The sequence below is a fragment of the Rattus norvegicus genome, chromosome 4, assembly GCF_021556685.1.
Source record: "Rattus norvegicus strain SHRSP/BbbUtx chromosome 4, alternate assembly SHRSP_T2T, whole genome shotgun sequence".
Taxonomy (NCBI): Eukaryota; Metazoa; Chordata; class Mammalia; order Rodentia; family Muridae; genus Rattus; species Rattus norvegicus.
The window spans coordinates 166196731-166222290 of record NC_141537.1 but is presented as its reverse complement, the minus strand read 5'-3'; the positions used below and the strand labels follow the sequence as shown (position 1 = coordinate 166222290).

At 36.8% G+C, this 25560-nt stretch overlaps 1 protein-coding gene across 1 annotated transcript; it reads left to right on the top strand.

Annotated features, from left to right (window-relative positions):
• The first annotated feature begins 2739 nt into the window (after positions 1 to 2739).
• Ly49i4 (Ly49 inhibitory receptor 4) lies at positions 2740 to 24336 on the top strand. The gene is made up of 7 exons (NM_001009495.3): positions 2740 to 2974; positions 4592 to 4790; positions 6195 to 6284; positions 7158 to 7376; positions 8956 to 9098; positions 18703 to 18806; positions 23739 to 24336. The coding sequence occupies exons 2-7, from the start codon at positions 4679 to 4681 to the stop codon at positions 23911 to 23913; spliced, it is 843 nt and encodes a 280-aa protein (NP_001009495.1). The 5' UTR covers positions 2740 to 2974; positions 4592 to 4678; the 3' UTR covers positions 23914 to 24336.
• The last annotated feature ends 1224 nt before the right edge of the window (positions 24337 to 25560 follow it).

The following is a 25560-nucleotide window of genomic DNA, read 5'->3' as shown; positions in this document are numbered from 1 at the left end:
ATCTCTGAGCTGCCTAGAAGTTACTAATGGAGGGGAAAGGAGTCCTTTCAGTTTCTCTTCTAGTCTTGAGCCATCCCCCATTGTGCAATGCTTGGGTAACCACAGTCACTTAATTTAAAGAACAATTGAAATTGTTTTCAGCAAAAACAAGCCAGTAGATGGAAAAAAAACTACAATCAAATGAGAGTACAGTTAAGTAGGAGACAAACATATTTACCATGGCAAAAGACTACTGAAGTCAAATAGCCTGTTACCTCATCTCTTTATTTTATTATTATTATGGTTGATTTTATTACTAACATTGCCATTTGTATTATTATTATTATTATTATTATTATTATTATTATCATTATTATTACTATTGCATTGTCCAAGGTCAAGCATTTGCATATTTCCTACTATGAACTCAACCCTCAATCCCAGTGAAGTGTCTAAAGTCTTCAGTAGAAACAGCATTACTAGTAATGTGCATAGCAAGAGGTTGAATGAAGGGCTACTGATGCAAAAACTATCTTTATCTTTGGAAGAAATAAGCAATAGTATATTCTGGAACCATTTTGAGTGACCATGGCTCCTTGTTACAATGTGGCAGCATTTCATTAAGTTGTGCAGTTTTAAAGATCCTAGAAAGTCATAAATGAAGGCAATTTCATCATACATTGGTGGCTACATCAGAGAGTTGGTTGCAGGAAAATGTAAGAAGCTATTCTATAGGTCATCACAAGGCATTGTCAGACTTCAGGTTGGTGAAAGTTAATGGTTTGCTATGTTCAAAGATTTCATGAAGTTTTTATCTATTAGTCACAGGATGTTATTTCTGACATATGTTACTTTAGAAGACTAGAGCTAGCCTCTGACAAAAAAATAAGTCCCTAGATCCACATCATCACAATGTCCCCACTTGTCTGTAGTTTAAATCAGTCTGAGCTGAAACAGTTTCTTTCCAGGAATTCTCATCAGAAATCTAAGGGTAAAACCCAGAAGAAAAACCACCTTATCTCATCTCTATAAAATCAATTGTGAATATTTTCATGACAACTGGTAGACTGTAAGTTAAGTAGCTGTCATGTGATAATCTATGTCAGAGTTTCTTAAATATATATCTCCTTGAATCTTATGACTTCATGCACAAAATAACTTTCTTAGTATGTTCTAAAGTATATCCCATGTGTTTTTTAAAAAAATAATCAAAAATGGCTATTAAACAACTAGAATGTTCAGAAATAGGTTAACTAATTTATACTGCATATAAGTGCTTAATAAGTACATATGGCTTTGAAATCTAGAGATAAATATTTATAAAATGAAGAAATACTTATTGTTTATCAGAAAAATATCTATCAGAAAACTAGTGCATATTGGTATAGAGGTATACAGCTGTAATTCTAAGACAGAAAAGAGTGAGACCAAAGGACTGTGAATATGAGGTCAGTCTATGCTACATAGCAAGATACTAGTATCTCAAACAAGAATAAGAGCAAACATCAAACAAGTCAAAAGCAAAACAATAGAACAAAACAATATCCAGGTCTGAGTCTATAGCTCAGAGGAAGAGTATTTACTGAGCATTGTCTTTGATTCGATTTCCCAGCACCATAAAAAGATCAACAGTAAAACCACTCCATATATAATGACATCAACATTCACAGAAAATATTATCTATCATTTAAAAAGTTAGGAAAGTGTAATGGAGGCCCTTGATCTTGTAGAGCCCTGATGCCTCAAAATAGAAGAATGCGAGCATGGTGAGGTAGGAGTGAGTTGTTGGGAGGGTAGGAGAGTTTCCTCATAGAAGCAGGAAGGAAAGGGTATGGATAGGGTTTGGGTAGGAGAAACAGCGAAGGAGGATAACACTTGACAAGTAAATAAATAAAATAATCAATAAAATATAAGTTAACGAAAAAGGTATAAGAGTATAAAGAAAGACATTACCAGTGGAAATGTGAGTGCTTTAAAGGGTTTCCTCGTACATACTTAGATATAATTCACATAATTCAAAATCAAGGAATAACTTTAAAAATTGTAGAATAAAGGATATATCCAACAGTCTGTTAAAAAACAAGGAGGAGTTTCAGTCTGTGGATTGCTGCCTATATGTAGGTGAAGGCAGGTATGAGATAAAGCAAAAGCCTGTGATTGGGCAGTAAAAAAGAAAGGCAGACTGAGAATTTTAGAAAAGGTTCAGAGAGTTGGAGAGACTCAGAAAGGGAGGAAGAGGAAAGAAGATAAAATACATCCAGATTCCATATGGTTTTAAATAGCCACAAGTAGCTATGAATATCTAATAAGGGATGCATAATTGCAGGACAGTTTGTCTTATCTAGGTGGACAGTTAACATCAATATCAATTGGGATGTTTTTTGGAATGAGAATTTACTGATATAAATCTAATTGATTAATTACAAACCTGTAGACTTTTGATTTTATAGGATTTTAGGGATTTGTGACTGCTAACCACAGAGGGCAGGTGGCTGGGAATGTGAGCAGAATCCACACAAGAGAACAGCAAGTAGGGCTGTCACTACATGGGGATAGCAATGGAAGTGTCGGGACCAGTGAGGCCAGAGAATAGCAGGCATTTGTATGAATTGGTGCATTTTTTAGTATTTTTCACAACGTCAGTCCATCTTTTTCCTTGTGGTTTTGCTAAGGACACTGGCTTTACTCTCTCTGCAGGAGTTTACATCTTCTCAATCTTCAAATATCAATTGTGAACATTTGTTTTTCAGCATCTGGAACAATATGTTGCTTCTTTGCTTTGCTCTCATAGTCAGCTTTCATTAAGCAATTTCCTCTTTTTGGTTTGGTCAAGAGGAGGGGCAGAAAATCATGAGGTTGAGTACCACTCAAAAGAAATTTAGTTTTGTCATTTTTCTCTGAGCCTCTTAGGGTATACAGACATGTAAAGGTCAACTTTTCCACCAATTGGGTGACCAATTTCCTCCACGAGAATCGCATTGGGATAGAGAGACAGGTAACAATCGCTGCTTTTCTTCTTTTTCTATCAAATGATCAAATATTTTAGAGAATTTCAGATGGTGTGACATGAGAGCCAGATAGATGGGGAAGCCATGTTGGTTGTATTAGATCAGATTAACTCTGGCAGCATGTGAAAATATTATTCTGTACTAGTATTTTCTCTCAGCATATGCTGTGACTTGTGTTGTGTGCTAAGAAATTAAGGTTGAAGGATGTATGGAGATCATAACTCTTTAAATGGATCAAGTGTTTATATATTATCCATTTAAATGATGTCAAATTATTAACCAGGTTATATGGGTCAGTCTGTAAATGAACTTGGTGCACAAACCTGACTGAATACTTGATTTTGATCCGTGGAACTCACATGAATTTGGAGAGTAAAATTTGTAAAATTGTCTTCCAGACACATGAACCTTTGCTTGAGCAATAATAACAAACAACAATTTTGAAAAATTATTCTGTAGTTGGATGCTTTTTATGTCAAGAAATAAGGCAAAAAATGAATCACTTCAGAAATCTTCATAACTTAAAAAAAACTAGATAAGAATGCAATCAACGTGCAGCTTGCCCGTATCATATGCTGGCACACATCTCTGTTATTAATGTGAGGGTAATGTCACTTACAAATATTTTACATTTACAAATGCATTGTTATCTATTGTCAGATTGTGTCCTTCATGGACGTTAGCTCATGTATACTGCAAAGTGACAAAATTTATTTTCATAAGTCCTCTTCTTGAAACACCATGTATGAGTATATTATATGTAACATGATTATGTACATGGAAGGGTTTGAGATTAAAACTTCATATTGTATCGACTATGCCTCTCTCTGTTGCTCCCATGTCCTCTTCACAAATACTCCCTTTCTATCTTCCTGGTTCTGCAGTTACTAAAGGTTTCAATGCATTTCCGAAGAATTTGAACCAGGGGCCTCAGATAAGAGAGAATATTCAGCATTTGTCTTTCTGGGTCTGGTTTATCCAGCTCAGTAGAATTTTTTCTAGTTGAATCCATTTACCAGGTCCAAGAATAGAGAGGAATGGGTAGGCTGTGGCTTGGTGGAGAGGTTGGGCATCTCAAAGTTTTGGGACTTCAACCCCAAAGATATTTCTATGTCTTGGATCTCCTGCCGTATTAACCTTCAAATATTCTTTTGAAGATTGTTTCTGGAAATCTCTGAGAGTCAAGAATGAATAAAAAAGACTGAAATGACATTTTTGTATTCATGTGTTTATCAAACTGTGTAAATAATTTTAAAACAACACTTTTTTTATTCCTAAAGCTTTGATGTTTTCTATTCAAATAGATTGTCTAAATGTATTTCTATGTTTTCAGTGATACAAATATAAAACCTAAAATGTTTATGTGTTGAACATTTTGAACAAAGGAGTTATGCCACGATTATAATGACTTATTAGTAAATATGTAACTTTTTCCACATTTCATAACAATAATTGCTGGGACCCTTAGAAATATAAATGACTATAACATAAATGTACAACGAGTCCTCATCTGCAATGTTAATCGGGATCAGTTCGTGTCTGGGTGTTTGGGTATTAAGGGATTTATTCAGACCCCACCCTTTCCCAACCATCTTTATCATCAGATCTAGGTACCTTCCTATAGGTGGACATTTAAACTTTGAAAAAAAAACAATTCTCAAGGCTCTAGTATACTTCATATATTCCAAAATATGACTGAGCAAGAGGTTACTTACACAACTGTGAGATTTCATAAGTCGTCAGTGTTCCAGAACAAAGTGAGGTCTGAGGATACTCGAAGTGCTAAAGAAAATGGCCACAGAGGTAAGTGTTTTAAGTATCTAAAATTTCATGTTTTGTGCATTTTAAAATTTTAAAAACATCCTTCTAGCTTCTATAGAAAACAATAATTTTCCATTTCATCTGGACATGGTTATGCAGAAGCATCTTGGCCAAAAAAAAAAAAAAAACAGTATTAGGTGGAGAGTAATCAAGTACAATATTGGTCAAAACTATATTTAAAAATACAGCAATCACATTTTAAATAAAAAGGAAAAGAATTATAACCCTACTTCTATTCTTTAGTTTTTAGGTAGTTGCAAAATAAATCAGAGGGGGAGAGTAGAACAATATAAATTCATAAAAATTACTTGAGAAACAAGAAATGAGAAACTATTAATTTATTATTATTTTGTCTAGTAAAGGAAAATTCTGGAACTTTAAAATAAAGACAAACAAGTCTGTGAAAAAAGATGATCTAGAGAAACAAATCTTATGGAAATGAAGCTTATGCATTAGAAACAATACTTTCATTCTCGGGAAAGTGTTTTAATGTCATAAATATCCCCAACATCTAATGCAATAGGCAACAACAGTTGTCCATAAGAACAAGCAGTCTCATACAAGAAATAAAGTTTCAGATGAAGGGAGAGGTGATGAGAGGAATAGTGGGTGTGGGAATGAGTAAAACACAGTGTAAATTTCTGAAAACCTCAAAGAATAATTTGGAATATTAATGAAAAAGCAGAAATATTACTTTTTATTTTCTTTTAATTTTATTTGCTCTATACACACTGTCACAGCTGTGCTCCAAACTAATATCTGTTTCTTCTTTGACCTAGTTAGTCAGAGGCATGAGTTTCAGATTCCAAATTCCTCAAATACACCCAAATACTTAGTATTATATAGATCAATATCAAAATTACAGGGTCAAGAGAGAGTGGACTTATCAACTTTCAAAGATTGGGATTTATAGAGATCAGGTCGAGAATATCTGTGGTTCCCTATCACTTCTCAAGAACATCCATCACTTTTTTTACCTATCCAATCTCAGTTATCTTTCTTTCTGGACTGCATACTCTACTTTGTTTTCTTGTACTTGGATTGTATCTATGCCTCCAGTGCTTTGTGTAGAATGCCTGTATCTTCTTTTTGTACTGGGTAAGGGCACATGTCTAATAACCAGCTCCTTCTAGGCTAAGTCAGGAATAACAATACAAGGCCAAGCCTACAGTAATTACAAATTGTGAAACTTCAGTCATGTAGAATTTCTACAGTGAGTGTATTTTAAGTAGAAATTTACAATTTTGAGAGCACATATTCAGTCTGTTTGTATCATATACTTGAGCATAATTTTCCCTTGTTTCTATGGTATACAAAATTGTAGTTAGTATTGAGACATACTTTTTTAATGATGTTCATTTCCTTGCTTTGTTTTGTTGATTTAAGAGAGTTCAGTCCCCTGGAAGCTCATTGTGATAGCACTTGGAATCCTCTGCTCCGTTCTGATGGTAACTGTTGCAGCATTGGTGACAAACAGTGAGTAATTAAGATATATCTTATTTGACCTTCTGCCTAAAGAAGAGCTTTAGACATGAACCCTTCAGTTGTACACTATGTCCATTGTCCTGCCTATAATCATGGAATGGGCAACAATCTCTGGACTTTAATAAATTTTCCTGATACTCTGCAGTACTCTGTTCGCTTTCATACTTAATCTGTTAGCTCTGGGGTGGTTAGCAGCTGTCCTGCTTTTTCTCACACTTGGCCATGCTCCTTCTGAGGACTTGTTGGTAGTCTACATTTCTGAGCTAAGATGATTGTTAACTTTATTCAAACATTTTGTGAGAAACAGCTGCGCAAATAATTGATGATCTTCTTTTCTTTTTTCTTCAATGTATATTGAGGTCATAGTTAAGTAAAAAGACTTCATCTGTCCTGAAACATTAAAAGTTAAACTTTACTAGATTCCTTAATATTACAGATTATCGTTTCTAGGCTATGCTAATACATAGCTATGGATGTGGATAGTTTACACACTTTATGTTTCAATAATAATCATCCCCTTACTTAACTTTTTTAGTTCAAATTTCCATGATGTGTTAAGTATTTACTGAATATTTTACTTAGGTTTTTATTTGTCTAATTATGCTGTAAATATTAAGTAATTGGAACTTACCTCCAACATAATTTCCTTCAGCTGTATTATTTATTTTACAATCAACTTAACTATAGAGAAAAAATTATGTATCCATTTCAACAGTGAGTTAATAGATGTGTTGATTTATAAATGTTAAGTACCAATGAAAATAATGATGTGTTGACTGTCAACATGAAGTTTTTTCTTGAATCTTAAATTTTAATATATATACTTTATGGACATTTATGCTGTTAAACCTGTGACTACTCTAGTTTTTCAGTATAGTAATGAAAAACATGAACTACAGAAAACTCAAAACCGTCAGCATAACTGCAGCACCATGGAAAAGGACATCAATTTAAAGGAAGAAACGCTGAGAAATATGTCTGTAGAGAGTGTTCACTACAATGCTCTTCTAGACTTAATCAACAGAGAACAGAACAGATGGTACAAGAAAACTAAGACTGTTTTAGCTTCCCCTCAGCACACAGGTATGTAGCAGGGGAGGACCAAGAATGCAGAATTGCATTATCATCTATTTTTTTTTTTAGAGAAGGTTTGAATGCCAAATTTCAGCTTAAGATTCTGGTGATCACTGGGTTAATCATTTGAAGGTTCCTTATTTCCATAAGGTCTTGGAAACACAGAAAACCCTGTCTGGGTTAGGAGAATATTATAGTTTCTATGTTTGGTACACTTCTAGCTCCCTGGGGATGGAATCACAAATCGGTAATCCTGATAATTTTTTTGTTCCAGGAGAAAGTCTGAGAGTCCCACTTTGTTGCTGATATAACACAGAAGTTCTTTTTTTTCCCTTTTCCAGTTTCACAAACATAAGTCCTCTCTCCCAGTCTCTTCCCCATCTACTCCCCCTTCCTTCACCCTGACATTCCTCTACATTGGTGATCCAGCCTTGGCACAACAAAGGGCTTCTGCCCCCATTGGTGCTTAACAAGACTATCCTGTGTTATACATGTAGCTGCATCCATGGGTCAGTTCATATATAGTCTTTGGGTAGTGGTTTAGTCCCTTAGAACTCTGTTTGGTTGGCATTGTTGTACTTATGGGGTTGCAAGCCCCTTAAGTTCCTTCAATACTTTCTCTAATTCCTCCAATGGAGATCCTGTTCTCAGTTCAATGGGTTGCTGCCATCATTCGCTTCCTCATTTGACACGCTCACAGAAGTTTTTAATAGAGTACACTTATCAAGTACTCATTCTAAAATAGAATTAAAGGTTTACATGGGTGCAGTTATAAAAATAATTGTGTGTGTGAGTGTGTGTGTGTGTGTGTGTGTGTGTGTGTGTGTGTGTGTTTCATCAGACTTACCTTTAGAAAGTTGGCCTGTTTATAATAAAGGGATCCTCCCTGCAGTGGACAGGGGCAATTAACCATGGTTTGCCGACATTGCACCAGGGTCATTGACACATGAATGAAACTGGAAGTGTCACAAGAAAACTTTCTTAACCTTCATTGCTTCTGGTCATTCTTAACTGATACTGTTTTTCAATCATCATTAAATATTTTTTCAAGATTTAGAGTTTATGAAGAGTTCTTGTTTTTTTATCTCATCATGCTGAGAGAGTAGGATGTGATGATTCTCATTATGTAAAGACTAAATATATCTAAAACTGCTATATTATAAAAATTGAGAGAGGAAAAAAAAGAGCTCTAGATCATCTTTGAAGTATTTCACACCCATGAATAATAACGGCCTCAAATTGGTAGTATTCTTCCTGTCTCTGTCTTTGGAGTCCTCAGGATATAGGCCTAATCATCATGCCCAGCTGTTTCATTCTTTTTAAAGGATAAGGAGGATTCTTTTGTATATACAGGCTACATTTTTTCTATTGACTCATCCATGATTGACACATAAAATGTCTCTTTATTTCTAATGGTTTAACAATGTTATATAGATCATGAGTGTGCACGGTTCTCTGAGCATTATGAAATCCCTGTTTCGAAGAACTGTGACATTTTACTTTTTTTTTTACACAGCCTTCATAAATACATTGTACTGATAACACAATCCAAGTAAACAATGTTTAACTATTTTCATTCTTTCTGTAGGCGGGTGTGATGAAATGCACTGGTTCTGCTATGGTATAAAATGTTATTATTTCACCATGGATATAAGGATATGGCATGAATGTAAACAGACCTGTCAGAACTACAGCTTGTCCTTTCTGAAGATAGATGATAAGGATGAACTGGTACTGTAGATATTTACTTGCCCCTTATTCTCTTATACTCTATTTCTTCCCCAGAAATATGAGATACTGAATCTTGAATTTTTAAAAAGTATGTGGTTTTCCTGTAATTTGAATAAAACTGTGGGACTCAGGTATGTTAAGAGGAGACTTGTTACTACAAAGACACTAGTGTCTTTCAATCTCCTCCTTTTCTTAGGAGTCTACAAGAGAGTGCCTCAAAAAAACAAGCCTTCGCCTCATGAATTTTAACCCTTTGGTATAGCACATCCTCTTGCTGAAAGTCATTTTTCTCCTTGGTGTTCCAAATAAGCCACTGATGTTTATTGTTTTCTCTTCAGGACCTGGAAATGCATATGCCTGAGATGAGTAATCAGATGACAACAAGGAAATTAGTTGAGCTTTAGTTTTTTTCCAGTATTTTTTAGTTTTTTGGTTTTTTTCCAGTTTAGTTACTTCTGTTGGTCTTCCTGTCAAGATTCTATCACCTTTTGGGGCATACATTCTTCAATAATATTTCTGAAATTCCATCAACTGTTTGGGTATGGGCGTCTGCATGTGAAGGTATCAGCTACTGGGTGGAGCCCCCAAATTCTTGTCTGCAAGCATAATCAAGTACCACTCATAGGGCTAGGGGTTGTTGTTTTTACAATGGGATGGGTCTCAAGTTGAGCCAATTATCAATTGGCTGTTCCTATCTGGGAAGTCTTTGCTCCATCCCCAATCTCTGCATGACTTGTAGACAAAGTCAGTTTTGGGATAAAAAAATTTGTGGGCGGATTGGATAGGCTACATATCCCCAATACTGTGAGTCACAGTTAAGGACACCCTTATTGATTTTTTTTAAAGATTTATTCATTTATTATATATAAGTACCCTGTAGCTGTCTTCACATACACCAGAAGAGGGCATCAGATCCCTTTACAGATGGTTGTGAGCCACCATGTGGTTGCTGGGAATTGAACTCAGGACCTCTGGAAGAGTAGTCGGGTGCTCTTAACAGCTGAGCCATCTCTCCAGCCCTCCCTTCTTGATTCTTGTGCACCTTCCATATCCAAATTCTCCAGAATATTCTAGAAATGGCCCTACCCTTCCGATCAGTAGTAGATGGCCACTAATTCTCATTGTAATCATGTTATCCCTACTACACATTACGAAACCAAATCCTGAGTTTCCCATCCCCCTTCTTTTTTTCCCCCATTTTTATTAACTTGGGTATTTCTTGTTTGCATTTGATTGTTATTCCCTTTCCAGGTTTCAGGGCCAACATCCCCCTAGCACCCCCTCCCCTTATATATGGGTGATCCACTCCCCATCCTCCCCGCATTACCACCATCCCCCCAACAATCACGTTCACTGGGGGTTCAGTCATAGCAGGACCAAGGGCTTCCCCTTCCACTGGTGCTCTTACTAGGCTATTCATTGCTACCTATGAGGTTGGAGCCCAGGGTCAGTCCATGTATAGTCTTTAGGTAGTGACTTAGTCCCTGGAAGCTCTGGTTGCTTGGCATTGTTGTTCATATGGGGTCTCGAGCCCCTTCAAGCTTTTCCAGTCCTTTCTCTGATTCCTTCAACAGGGGTCCCGTTCTCAGTTCAGTGGTTTGCTGCTGGCATTCATGATTTTATTTGCTGTATTCTGGCTGTGTCTCTCAGGAGAGATTACATCCAATTCCTGTCAGCGTGCACTTCTTTCCTTCATCCATCTTATCTAGTTTGGTGGCTGTATATGTATGGGTCACCTGTGGGCCAGGCAATTATTGGGTGTTCCTTCAGCCTCTGTTCTAAATTTTGCCTCTCTATTTCCTTCCCAAGGATATTCTTGTTCCCCTTTTAAAGAAGGAGTGGATCATTCGCATTTTGGTCATCCTTCTTGAGTTTCATGTGTTCTATGCATCTTGGGTAATTTGAGCATTTGGTCTAATATCCAATAATCGATGAGTGCATACCATGTGTGTTTCTCTGTGATTGGTTTACCTCACTCAGGATGATATTTTATAGTTCAATCCATTTGCCTATGAATTTCATAAAGTCATTTTTTGATAGCTGAGTTGTATTCCGTTGTGTAGATGTACCATATTTTCTGTATCCATTCCTCTGTTGAAGGGCATCTGGGTTCTTTCCAGTTTCTGGATATTATAAATAAGGCTGCAATGAACATAGTGGAGCATGTGTCTTTGTTATATATTGGGTCATCTTTTCAGTATATGCCAAGAGATGTATAGCTGTGTCTACAGGCATTTTAATATCCAATTTTCTAAGGAATATCAAGACTGACATCCAGAATGGTTGTACTAGTCTGCAATGCCACCAAAAATAGAGGAGTGTTGCTCTTTCTCCACATCTTTGCCAGCATCTGCTGTCACCGGAGTTTTTGCTTTGAGCCATTCCAATTGGTGTGAGGTAGAATCTCAGGGTTGACTTGATTTGCATTTCCCTTATGAGTAAAGATGTTGAACATTTCTTTAGGTGCTTCTCAGCCATTCAGCATTCCTCAGCTGTGAATTCTTTGTTTAGTTCTGAACCCCAATTTTTAATAGGTTTATTTGTCTCCCTGCAGTCTAACTTCTTGAGTTTTTTGTATATTTTAGATATAAGCCCTCTATCTGTTGTAGGATTGGCAAAGAACTTTCCCCAATCTGTTGTTTGCCACTTTGTCCTAACAACAGTGTCCTTTGCCTTACAGAAGCCTTGTCGTTTAATGAGATCCCATTTTTCAATTCTTCATTTTAAAATATAAGCCATTGGTGTTTTGTTCAGGAGATTTTCTCCAGTGCCTATGTGTTCGAGATTCTTCCACAGTTTTTCTTCTATTAGTTTGAGTGTATCTGGTATGATGTGGAGGGTGATAAGAATGGATTCATCTGCATTCTTCTACATGCTGACTTCCAGTTGAACCAGCACCATTTGCTGAAAATGCTATCTTTTTTCCATTGGATGGTTTTGGCTCCTTTGTCAAAAATCAAGTGACCATAGGTGTGTGGATTCATTTCTGGGTATTCAATTCTATTCCACTTGTCTGTCTGTCTCTGTACCAATACCATTTGGTTTTTATTACTATTGCTCTGAAATACTGCTTGATTTCAGTGATAGTGATTCCCCAGAAATCCTTGTATTGTTGAAGATAGTTTTAGCTCTCCTGGGTTTTTTGTTATTCCAGATGAATTTACAAATTGTTCTGTCTAACTCTATGAAGAATTGGGTTGGAATTTTGATGGAGATTGCATTGAATCCGTAGATCGCTTTTGGTAAAATGGTCATTTTTACTATATTATTTCTGCCAATCCATGAGCGTGGGAGATCTTTCCATCTTCTGAGATCTTTAATTTCTTTCTTCAGAAGCTTGAAGTTCTTATCATACAGATCTTTAACTAGCTTGGTTAAAGTCACACTGAGGTATCTTATAATATTTGGGACTATTATGAAGGGTGTTATTTCCCTGAATTCTTTCTCGGCTTGTTTCCCTTTTTTGTAGAGGAAGGCTACTGATTTAGCTGAAGGTGTTCATCAGGTTTGGTACTTCTCTGGTTAAACTTTGGGATCCCTTAAGTATACAATCATATCGTCTACAAACAGTGTATTTTGACTTCTTCCTTTCCAAACTGTGTCCCCTTGGTTTCCTTTTGTTGTCTGATTGCTCTGGCTAGGATTTCAAGAACTCTATTGAATAAGTAGGGAGAGAGTGAGCAGCCTTGTCTAGTCGCTGATTTTAGCGGGATTACTCTCCAAGTTTCTTTTCATTTATTTTAATATTAGTTACTGGTTTGCAGTATATGGCTTTTACTATGTATAGGTATGGGACTTGAATTCCTTTTCTTTCCAGGACTTTTATCATGGAATGGTGTTGAATTTTGTCAAATGCTTTCTCAGCAATTAATGAAATGATCATGTGTCTTTACATTTCAGTATGTTTATATAGTGGGTTATGGTGATGGTTATCCATATATTAAAATATCCCTGCATCCCTGGAATGAAGCCTAATTGATCACGATGGATGATTGTTTTGATGTGATCTTGGATTAGGTTAGCAAGAATTTTATTGAATATCTTTGTGTCAATATTCCTAAGGGAAATTGGTCTGACGTTCTCTTTCTTTGTTTGGTCTTTGTGTGGTTTAGGTATAAGAGTAATTGTGGCTTCATTGAAGGAATTCAGTAGAGCTTCATCTGTTTCAATTTTGTGGAATAGTTTAGATAGTATTGGTCTGAGGTCTTCTATGAAGGTCTGATAGAATTAGGCACTGAACCCTGGGCTCTTTGTGGTTGGTAGACTTTTAATGACTGCTTCTATTTCTTTAGGAGTCATGGGGTGGTTTACATGATTTATTTGTTCCTGATTTAACTTGGGCAACTTTTATCTGTCTAGGAAATTGTCCATTTCCTGAAGATTTTCAAGTTTTGTTGAATATGGGTTTTGGCATAGGTTCTTATGATTTTTTGAATTTGCTCTGGCTCTGTTGTTATGCCTCCCATTTTATTTCTGATTCTGTTAATTTGGACACACTCTGTGTCCTCTGTTTAGTCTGGCTAAGGGTTTATCTACCTTGTTGATTTTCTCAAAGAACCAGCTTTTGGTTCTGTTGATACTTTGTATAGTCCTTTTTGTTTCTACTTGGTTGATTTCAGCTCTGAGTTTGATTATTTCCTGCCTTCTACTCCTCATGGGTGTGTTTGCTTCTTTTTGTTCCAGAGACTTTGGGTGTGATGTCAAGCTGATGATGTTTGCTCTGTCCTGTTTCTTTCTGCAGGCACGCAGAGCTATGACTTTTGCTCTTAGCACTACTTTCATTGTGTCCCATAAATTTGGGTATGTTGTACTTTAATTTTCATTTAATTCTAAGAAGTCTTTAATATCTTTATTTGTTTCTTCCTTGTCTAGGTTAACATTGAGTAGAGCATTGTTCAACTTCCATGTAATTTTGCACATTCTTTCCTTATTGTTATTGAAGACCATCTTTAGTCCAAAGTGGTCTGATAGTACACACAGGATTATTTCTACCTTTCTGTATCTGTTGAGGCTTGTTTTATGACTGATTATCTGGTCAATTTGGAGAAAGTACCATGAGATGGTGAGAAGGTGTTTCCTTTAGTTTTAGGATAGAATGTTCTATAAATATCTGTTAAACCCACTCCCCATCTTATACCCTTTCCCACCCAGTTCCAATTTTCCATTTCTTTTCTATGTCCATCCATTTCACCTTCCAAGTGGGACTGAAGCATCCTTGCTTGTTCCACTCTTTCTTTCCATCCTAATAAGGCCTGTGTAGTATAGCATGGGCACCTTGTATTTTATGGCTAATAACTATGTAGAAGTGAATTCATACCATGCCTTTCCTTTTGGGGGCTGGACAACATTAGTCAGGATTATATTCTAAAGTTCCATCCATTTTCCTGAAAAAGTCATGATGTCTTTGATTTCATAGCTAATTTGTATTCCATTATACAGATGTACCATATTATTTATACATTCTTCAGTACATCTAAGCACTCTCCACCATCTGGCTCTTATGAATACGTTTCTATGAACATAGTTGAGCAACTGTCTTTTTGGAATGGTGCAGCATATTTTGCGTATATGTCCAAGAGTGGTATAGCTGGGTCTTAGGATAGAACTATTGCCAGTTTTCTGAGAAACCACTAAATTGATTTCCAAAGTGGTTGTACAAATATGCAGCCCCACCAGCAATGAAGGAGTTTTCACCATGCTATACATCTTACCCAACATGGGCTATCACTTGAATTTTTTGATATTAGCCATTCTGCTTGGGGTAAGATGGGATCTCAGAGTTGATTTGATTTGTGCTTCCCCAATGGATAAGGGATTTCAACATTATATAAGTGCTTCTTGGCTATTTGAGTTTCATTTTTTGAGAATTCTCTGTGTACCTCAGACATAGAAAATACAATAGAAAAAATTAATACATCAGTCACATAAAATGTTAAATCTAAAAAATTCCTTACACAACACATCCATGAAATCTGTGATACCATGAAGAGACCTAAGCTCAGAATAATAGAAACAAAAGTCAAAGAGTCCCACCTCCAAGTCAGAATATTTCAGGAAAGTTAAAAATAAAACTTTTCCAAAATAAAGAAACAGTCAACTATATAAAGGGAAGCCTATACACATAGAAGATGCTTTTAGAACAGAAATTAGACTGAGATTGAAAAGAAAACACTCTCACAGCATATTGATCAAAACAAAAATACTACAGAGAAATAAAGAATATTAAATGCTCCAAGTGAAAATAGGTAGGTAATAGTCGAAGGCAGAATAATTAGAATTACACATGACTTCAGATATGATATGTGGAAATCTCTAAAACATCACAGATGCCAACCCAGAACACAATACCCAGTAAAATTCTGAAGCACCATAGATGGAGAAAACAAGATATTTCAAGACAAATCCAAGAATACACTAAAAGAAAAATTTGAATCCTAGAGGGTATCTACATTCAAGAAAACACAGGAAATAATTAAACCCTTACCAGCAAAATCAAGTAAAGCACATAGAATACAGAAACACACACAGACACTCACACACACACACACCAAACACACACACACACACGCACACACACACACACGCACACAAACACACACACATACACTAACTCCATCAACATAACTACATTTAAACCTACCCATATTTTAAAAAATAAAATCAGTTCCTTAATTAAATATTATGCCACTTCAATGTCACATGTAAGACACCCTAAATGATGCCAAGTATCTCTACTTCATCATTTCTGTCACTTCTGCATCTGAAGTATAGAAAGTTGCTTTGTGTAGCATGGAGCTTCATGCACATTGTTTCACACAGCACTTTATATCTTTATGAAATTTCTTTGAAGATAGGCTATTTCTTTCCATACGAGCACTTCCAATATCCTTCTCTACCATTCAGGAATGGAATTGGAATAATGTTATAGGTCATCAGAAATTCTTCAAAGATCTGTGTTTTTTTGAAAGGGAGGGTTATAGAAGGTGAGGCATGCAACTTCTAAATGGACATCAGAAAAAAAAAAAAACTCACAGGTCATATCGTATTTCAGAGTAATGTCAATGATTGCCCTCTAAGGTGAACAACAAGATAGACTACTCATTCTGGTCATTTATATTCAGTGTTGTACTAGAGAGTTTAGCTATAACAAGTAGGCAAGAAAAAGATATAATTATAACTATATTGGAAAATAATATTTAATGTATTTCTATTTACAGTTGACATTTCTTAGATCGAAAATTCAATGGAAGCTTCATTAAATTCTTAAGCTAACACATGAGTTTAGCTGAGCATTTAGAAAAGATCAATATAATGAGCATGTTATAATACATATGGACAATCAGGCAATGAAATTAGGAAATTATTAAGAAAACAAGTCTATTTATAATATCCTCAAGAACCAGAAAACATTAATAAATTTAACAAAAGACATGCAAGATTTATACAAAAAATGTGTAAATGTAGATAATTGGAAGAAAATTCCTATGCCTACATTGTAAGTTTTCATATTAGTAATAGGTGATACACATTAAATTAATACAGAGTATTAATATAATCCATAAGTATATTTTTTGCACAAATTGACAAAAACTGAACAACTTATGTCATGTGTTAGGTCCTTGCATCTTCTGTGTTCTGTTTTTGAACGGTTAGGGAAAAGAGTAGAAGTTTGAGCATGGCAATTTCATTATAGTGGCCTAGAGCTAACTCAATGTATTTTCAGTCACATTCCTTTGGCCAGAATACAGCCTCATCTAGCTAGCTTCAAGGGAGAAAAAGAAAGCAAGTTTGCTGAACTCGTACCCAGTCTCTGTTACCCAAGGTAACCAAGCTTAAGGAGGAGAATTGGAGACTACAAGCACGGATTAAGGGAGCATGTAATTTGTGGTCAGTCTGAGAGATGACTTGGTTCTTTTCTTCCATTGTTAATGGTAAAGCATTACCAGATTGAATGCACTGAAAGAAGCACATTCCTGCTGGTGAATGAACTGAGTCTCCATCAGTAATTCCTGGGGGATAGAAATAAATGTGAGGGTAAAGTGTAACACATTAACTTCTTCCTTGTAGAAATGCAGGCCTCCTGCCCATATTGACATTCACAGGGTTTGGGACATACATGTGGGGAATAAACTGCTATTTTCCACTGTTCTTTTTCCTTTTGGTTACCTTTATTTACTTATTTTTTTATAGTCCATTAGTCATTATCCACTCAGGGTTCTCCCTCCCATAGTTTTTCACCCCATTCCTCCTCCCTCTGTCTCCAAAAAGAGTCTACCACCACTCTCCTGCCAGGCCAGGCCTACTCCTTGGGTCTCAAGTCTTTTGGAGGTTTGGTGCATCTTCCCCAAATGAGGCCAGACCAGTGAGTCCTCTGATGTATATTTGTCTGGGGCTTTTTACAAGGTGTTGTATGCTGTGAGGTTGGTAGATTCGTATCTCAGAGATCTAAGGGGTTCTGATTAATTGAGACTCCTGGTCAGCTATAGGGTTTCGCTCCTCCTCAGCTTCTTCCAGACATTCCCAAATTCAACCACAGGGTTCCTAGACTTCAATTAAATGATTGGTGTAAGTGTCTCTGCCAGGTGATAGTTCAGGTCTTTTTGAGGACAGCCATGCTAGACAATTGTCTGTATACATACTATAGCATCAGTAATAATGTTATGTCTTGGAGACGCTCCAAGATGGATCAAAAATTTGGGCCTGTCACTGCACTGCCTTTCTCTCAGTCTCTTCTCCATTTTTGTTTCTAAAGTTCATTTGGAGAGGAATAATTCTGAGTCAGAGTTTTTTAATGTAGGATGGCAACCCCACCCTTCTATTGATGTTCTCCTGTATTTCTACCGGATGTGTAATCTATGAGTTCCCTTTCCCCACTACTGGGCAGTTCATCTAAGTTCCATCCCTCTGAGGCCTCAGAGTCTCCAACCTCTCACGTCTATACGTCTATAGCACTTTCTAGAGGGCTTCCCCACTTTCCAACCCCAGAGGTTGCACACTTTCATTCATTATGCTACCCATAAGGGTTTCTTGCCCATTCCCCCATACCTGACCATATTCTGTATCGTCTCCCCTTATCTAGTCTGATCAAGGTCATTTCCTACTTCTGCCTGCAGAGAATACTTTCTTACACCTCCCACGTAGAATTAAACCAGCCTTACTTGGGCCCCTCTATTTTTCAACCTTCTTGAGGACTGTGGATGTATCTTGGTTATTCTGTACTTTTTTTAATCAAATATGCACTTATTGTTGAATACATAGCATGTGATTTTTGTTTTTAATCGGCCTTAGGCAGAAAGATTGTGAGTTCAAGTGCAGGTTTGTATTCATAGTGAGTCTTGGTCTATGAATCACAGTCACAAATCATGTCTTGAGCAAAGTATCACAGGAAAACTGAAGTTTCTATTTTGAATAACATTGAAATGACATAGTTTTGATATGAATGCACTACTAGTAGAAGTCCATTTAGAAAAATGATCATGATGGGACTAAGCAGTGGAAGGACGGGACAGCAGGTGATGACAAAGGAGTGCTGGGAAATTGTGCTTCCTCTTCTCTCATAAAACAGAGAGGAATTTCATCCTGAGGTGTGTTGTTTCTTTTACAGAAGTTCCTTCAGGACCACATTATTCGTGACAATTACTGGATTGGATCATCATATAATAACAAAAAAAAGGAATGGTCATGGATTGACAACAGCCCATTTAATCTGTGAGTTTCTGAACCATTCATACTCTAACAGTGGTATGGAAATTGGGAGATTGCAAATGCTTTTCTCTCATTTCACATGACTTTCCTCATTTTCTATGGAGTTCATGGGGAAAGGCAAGTTGCATAAGGAAGTGTCTGAGTCAGTGTTTGACAGGTAAGTTTTGTGTTCAAGGTACTGACCAAAAGATACTTAATACATCTCAGGATTGTATCTTCCAAGATGCCCAAGGCAATAGCAAGTCAATAACTTGAGATGCTGTGAAGTGACTGAATGATCATAAGAGATACATTGAATTTCAGTCTCTCACACATTTATTTGACATTTTTACTATTGTTTGCTTATATAATTTCGGTTACTAATAAATATAAGAACATGTGCATATATGCTCATGTATGGATGCCTACCTCGCATTTGAAGGCCTTGTGTTGAACAAATTTCACATGTTTTAATGTATAATCTGGTAGAAAAGAGTTTACTGTTTAATTTATTAATTTTATATATTTTTTCTTGAGTATTTTATATACAACAAATAATATATCAACATATCAACCTCTGCTCAAACCAAAAAACTCTGACTTGTGTCTCACTACCTCATGTCTTCATTATTAATTGTCCATAGGTGCATGATTGTAGCTCAACTACTAAAAAAAAGGAAAGTCATCTGGGCTTCACGCTCAATAAATAATTGATTCTCCTTCTCCAGAAACTGTTATCTAAGAATAGTGATTTAATAAGAAGAAATAATCTTTGCAGAAATTTTATCTTGTACAGAAGGCTGCATTTAAGAGAGCTTTTTCACTTCTCTGGTTCTAATTTTCTTTCTATGTTCCTTTCCCTGCTATTCGCTGATTCTTGGTTCTTGTGTGGAGGTGAAGATGTTGATGTAGATGTCTCTTTAAGGGGTGAGCACATAAGAACTTCTCGTAAGAACTTTGATGAATTCTGCCTCTGTGCGTGCATTATGGGACAGACAGTCAGGTAATACAATTGAAAACCCATCATGGAACACACATATATGGTCACTTGATCTTTAACACAGGACTTAAAACCTTTTATCATTTGTATCAAATGGTGCTGGTTCAGTGGGAGGTTAGCATGTAGAAGAATGTAAATCCATCCATTCTTACCTCATTGTACAAAGCTCAAGTAGAAGTGGATCAAGAACTTGCACGTGAAATCAGACACAGTAAAACTAAAAGAATAGCAAATGGAGAAGAGCTTCCAACATATGAGCACAGGGGAATATCTCTCAAAGTTCAACAATCAACAAATAGGACCTCATAAAACTGAGAAGCTTCTGTAAAGCAACGGACACCACAAGGAGTACAAAATAGCCACCAACAGTTTGGGAAAAATCTTTAGCAATCCTACAGCTGATGCAGGCAAACATCCTACATATACAAAGAACTCAGGGAGATAGACATCACAGAATGGAAAGCACTAAAAAATGTTCAAAATCCTTAGTCATCAGGAAAATACAATTCAAAGCAAGCCTGGGATTCCACCTACAACAGTCAGAATGACTAAGATCAAGAACTCAAGTTACAGCATTTGCTGGTGAAGATGTGGAGAAAGAGGAAGACTTCTCCATGTTGTTGGGATTGCAAGCTGATACAATCACTATGGAAACCATTCTGGTTGTTCCTCAGAAAATTGGACATAAAACTGAGGACTCAGCCAATACAAATCCTGTACATATACCCAATAGATTCTCCAATATATAACAAGGACACATGCTCTACTATGTTTATAGCAGCCTTACTTATAATAGTTAAAAGCTGGGAAGGACCCAGATGTCTCCTAACAGAGAAATTGACACAAAATGTGGTATATCTACATAAAGGATTACTAATCAGCTTTAGCCCGTGGTGTTCTTATAGGATGCATGGGATCACTTCTGTCTTTCTGTATATATTGAGGCCTCTTTTATGACCAATTACATGATCAGTTTTGGAGTAAGTACCATGCAGTGGTGAGAAGAAGGTATATCCTTTTGTTTTAGGATAGAATGTTCTAAAAAATATCTGTTAAATCCATTTGGTTCATGGTTTCTCTTAGTCTGTCTATGTCTCTGTTTAATTTCTGTTTCCATGTTCTGTCCATTGATGGGAGTGGGGTGCTGAAATTTTCTACTATTATTGTGTGAGGTGCAATGTGTGCTATGAGCTTTAGTAAGGTTTCTTTTATGTATGCAAGTGCCCTTATATTTGGAGCATAGATATTTCGGACTGAGAGTTCACCTTGGTGGATTTTTCCTTTGATGAATATGAATTGTCCTTCCTTATCTTTTTTGAAGACTTTTCGTTGAAAATCGATTTTATTCGATATTAGAATGGCTACTCCAGCTTGCTTTTTCTAACCATTTGCTTGGAAAGTTGTTTTCCAGCCTTTTACTTTGAGGTAGTGTCTCTCTTTGTTTCTGAGGTGTGTTTCCTGTAGGCAGCAAAATGTTGGGTCCCCATTACATATCCAGTGCCTTAATCTGTGTCTTTTTATTGGGGAATTGAGTCCATTGATGTTGAGAGATATTAAGGAATAGTGATTGTTGCTTCCTGTTTTATTCATGTTTTGATGTGAGTCTATGTTTGTGTGCTTTTCTTTGTTTTAATGACAAGATGATTAGTTTCTTGGTTTTTCTAGGGTGTAGCTTGCCACCTTGTTTTGGGCTTTACCATTTATTGTCCTTTGTAGGGCTGGATTTGTAGAAAGATATTGTGTAAATATGGTTTTGTCATGGAATGTCTTGGCTTCTCCATCTATGTTAATTGAGAGTTTTGCTTGAAACAGTAACCTGGGCTGGCATTTGTGTTCTCTTAGGGTCTGTATGGCATTGGTCCAGGATCTTCGGCCTTTCATAGTCTCAGGTGAGAAGTCTGGTGTAATTCTGATAGGTCTGCGGCTATATGTTATTTGACTTACTGCTATTTATATTCTTTCTTTCTTTTGTGCATCTGGTGTTTTGACTATTATGTGACAGGAGGAGTTTATTTTCTCGTCCAATCTATTTGGAGTTCTGTAGGCTTCTTGTATGTTTCCGGACATCTCTTTCTTTAGGTTGGGAAGCTTTCTTCTATGATTTTTGTTGAAAATATTTACTAGTCCTTTGAGTTGGGAGTATTCACTCTCTTCTATACCTATTATCCTAAGGCTTAATCTTCTCATTGTATCCTGGATTTCCTGTATGTATTTGGCCAGTACCTTTTCCTGTTTTACATTATCTTTGACAGTTGTGTTGATGATTTCTATGGAATTTTCTGCTCCTAGATTCTCTCTTCTATGTCTTGTATTCTGTTGGTGATGCTTGTGTCTATGGCTCCTTGTCTCTTCCTTTGGTTTTCTATATCCAGGTTTGTCTCCATTTGTGCTTTCTTTATTGCTTTTATTTCCATTTTTAATTCCTTCACCTGTTTGATTGTGTTTTCCTGTAATTCTTTCATGGATTTTTGCATTTCCTCTCTGTGGGCTTCTGCTTGTTTATTTGTGTTTTCCTGCATTTCTTTAAGGGAGTTGTTTATGTCTTTCTTGAAGTCCTCCATCATCAAGGTCAAATGTGATTTTAAATCTAGAACTTGCTCTTCTAGTGTGTTTAGATATTCAGTGTTTGCTTTGGTGGGAGAATTGGGCTCTGATAATGCCATATAGTTTTGGTTTTCCTTGCATGGGTTCATGTGCTTGCCTCTTGCCATCATGTTGTCTCTGGTTTTACCTTGTTCTGATAATTCTGACAGTGGTTATAACATTGTATAAGCCTGTGTGTCAGGAGTGCTGTAGACCTGCTTTCCTGTTTTCTTTCCTCCAGTTATGGGAACAGAGTGTTCGGCTTTCAGGCCTGTAGTCGTTCCCGTCTACTGGTCTTCAGCTGTTCATGGGGGTGTGTGTCCTGAGTCTACTTGGAGCAGAAAGTTGGTCTTACCTCTGGTCTTGGGCCTGGATCTTCTCAGAGCTGGGTTTCAGTTCTCTGTGAGGGAAGCAAGCAGAAGGGCCTGCCCCACCTTTGCTCAGGTTCATGTGCTCAGGGGGCCCAGATGGTGCTAGGCATTTTCCTCTAGAGTCAGAAATGTGGGCAGAGAATAGTTTCCTCTGGCTTCCCAGGCCTGTCTGCCCCTCTGAAGGTATAGTTCTCCCTCCCACGAGATTTGGGTGCAGGGAGCTGTTTGACTGGGTCCCTTCAGATCCAGGCTGTGTCTGGAACACAGCGTTGAGTGCCACTCTCTTCCTGTTCTCAGAGGCCCTGTACAGTTTCTTATTGGGCCAGGGATGTGTGCAAGGGTGGGCAGTACTGGAGGTCTCTCCTGTGCTGCAGTCTAAGGAGTGCCCACCTGTCTGGGTGGTGAGCTCTCTCTCCCATGGTGTTTGGGAGCAGGGAGCTCTGGGCCGGAATAAGCAAGGGTCGGGCCCCAGCTAGAAACCACATATTTCTTCTTTTCAATCTGTCATCATGACACAAAATATCATGAAAAATAAACTCAGTTTAAAATTATCCCTTATTATTTCTGCAATGCTAAAAATAATCTTTCTTGGGGCCCAAAATTTGTGGTATGGAAAGGGTAATGCATTGAGTCATGATCAGAGACAGTTTCTATGCTAATTTTTACTGTTTATGTCTTTTTTGTGTGGATTTATGTGCATGTGCATGCACACATTACAACACCTGAGTAATTCATTGACAGCTGAAAGGACTTAGGTCTCTTCTTTATTGTGCATCATCTGAGGGATAAAAACCGATGGCCAGGTTTGGTGTCAACAGTCCCTATCAATTCAAGTCACTGGCCCAAGACCATCTTTTAGGGAAACTAAAAATATTTTAGTCATACACATGTAATTCATTCCTTATTCTCTCCATTTTTGTCAATAAAATTTGTTGCAAAAATCATGCCCTACAACAATATCAACCTCAAATTTTAATAACTGACAACTTTTTTATTTTATAGTGATTTTGTGGCAAGGAATTCGCTAAGAAAAACAGGATACTGTATGTATTTCAGTATGGCAGGTCTACATGATGATGATTGTGGTAAAAGATATCTCTGTATCTGTGAAAAGGGAATGGACAAAATCCCTGCCCCATTGTGCAGTGTGAAGGAAACGTCACATTCTGCTGTGTGAATAGAGAGATGAGCTGCAAAGGGAAGAAGTCTTCGTAAATTTGGCATAACAGCAGACACAGTATTCCCTCTTGGCACATGGAGGAGCTTGCATGTGGAGAATGGACGTCCTTTTTTTCCAAGACCCAAACGATTCCCTCACATTGTCTCCTGAATGACACACAGAACCACATGGAGAACTCAATACATAATGCACACATCACATCTTCTTTAGGATATTTCTATAGCCCTTGGCTTGATAGCACAATTAATGACTAATCTGCCGTTGTGGGTTTTCATGTATTGGTTAGTTACTATTTGGTATTTTTTTGATGTACAAAAAGTTAGCATTTTAAAATCCTTTTGAGACGAGGAACTGTGGAAAGGAGGACTGGAGGGGGTGATGACTGGACTGTTAATAAATAAAATAATTTTGAAAACCTTATGATTGCTGTAAAATATAATTTCAGACTTCATAACTAGATGCCATGACTAGTTCAAGACACTCAGAGAAACTTATGTAGTCCACATGTGTTCTTAATTTCTCTTTTTCTCCTTCTGGTCCATTTGTTGGGAAGTTTTAACCCCATAGATACAGTAAAATTTATTGAGGCCAGTTAGGTATGGTAGCTCAGACTTATAAACATCCTATATACCTGAATGTGAGGGCAGCCGAGGCTACATGTAAATTGGAACATCATTTGGTCTAGAATGAGACTTTGTCTCATGAAGCCCAATGATGACAGTAATAATGATATAAATGGTTTATAAATATTTTTCTAGGGATAAGCATTTTTTCCACAGTCTAGTACTATAATGATAATAAGATATCTATGATTGATCTGTTAGTATGTTCTAATCCATGCTTTACATTCATATCTGTCCATTTTGTGGATGATGTTAGTAAGTCCTAAGGGTCAGTGTCATGCTATACAATTACTTGTAATGTCCTCAAGATCTTCAGTTTGGAAATGGTTAATGATTTGCAATATCTTTGTGATTTTAATCATGACATTTAAAAATATCAGGTCTAGAATTGGAGTATTTGCAGTAAGTCATTAGAAATAGTAATTGTATCAAATAAGCCCATCTCTTCAACCACAGTTATGCTAAGTAGTTTTCTCTCCATTTGACACAAAATAGAAACATATCATAGGAGGGAACTCAGTTCTGAAGTGACTTAATAAGATCTGACTGTGGGCAAGCATGTAGTTATATTTTTATTAGTTGTATGAAGGCCAGTCAGATTGTGGGTGCCATCAATGTGTTTGTGGTCTACGAGATTCTAATAAATAAGGCTGAGCAATGGGAAGTCAATGATCAGCACCTTTCTTGACCCTCACATCAGCTTCTCCCTATTGGTCCTTTTCCAGTTTGAGTTTCTGTCCTGATTTCATTCAGTGACAAGACTATAATGTGGGAATGTAAAAAAATAGTCCTTCTCCCCTCCAAATTACGTTCACCATGGTGTTACTTAACAAGAGAAATTCCGACTAAGAGAGCCATCAATTCCTACAAGAGAAACTTTATTTCCAACAGTTCTTTTTGACACAATGACCTGCCTGCCAGTCCTCAGGGAAGTAGGCATATGCTGTCTTGTAATATAAATTAGTATGGCCTAGCTCATAGTGTAATATACTCTGCACAGATTAGTATTTGACACTATTTT

Excerpts from the sequence above, each read along its gene's own strand:
- Ly49i4 (NM_001009495.3), top strand. The coding sequence starts at position 4,679 with ATGACTGAGCAAGAGGTTACTTACACAACTGTGAGATTTCATAAGTCG. Across the intron at positions 4,791-6,194 it reads TAAAGAAAATGGCCACAGAG|AGAGTTCAGTCCCCTGGAAG; the intron begins GTAAGTGTTTTA and ends TGTTGATTTAAG. Across the intron at positions 6,285-7,157 it reads TGCAGCATTGGTGACAAACA|TTTTTCAGTATAGTAATGAA; the intron begins GTGAGTAATTAA and ends TGACTACTCTAG.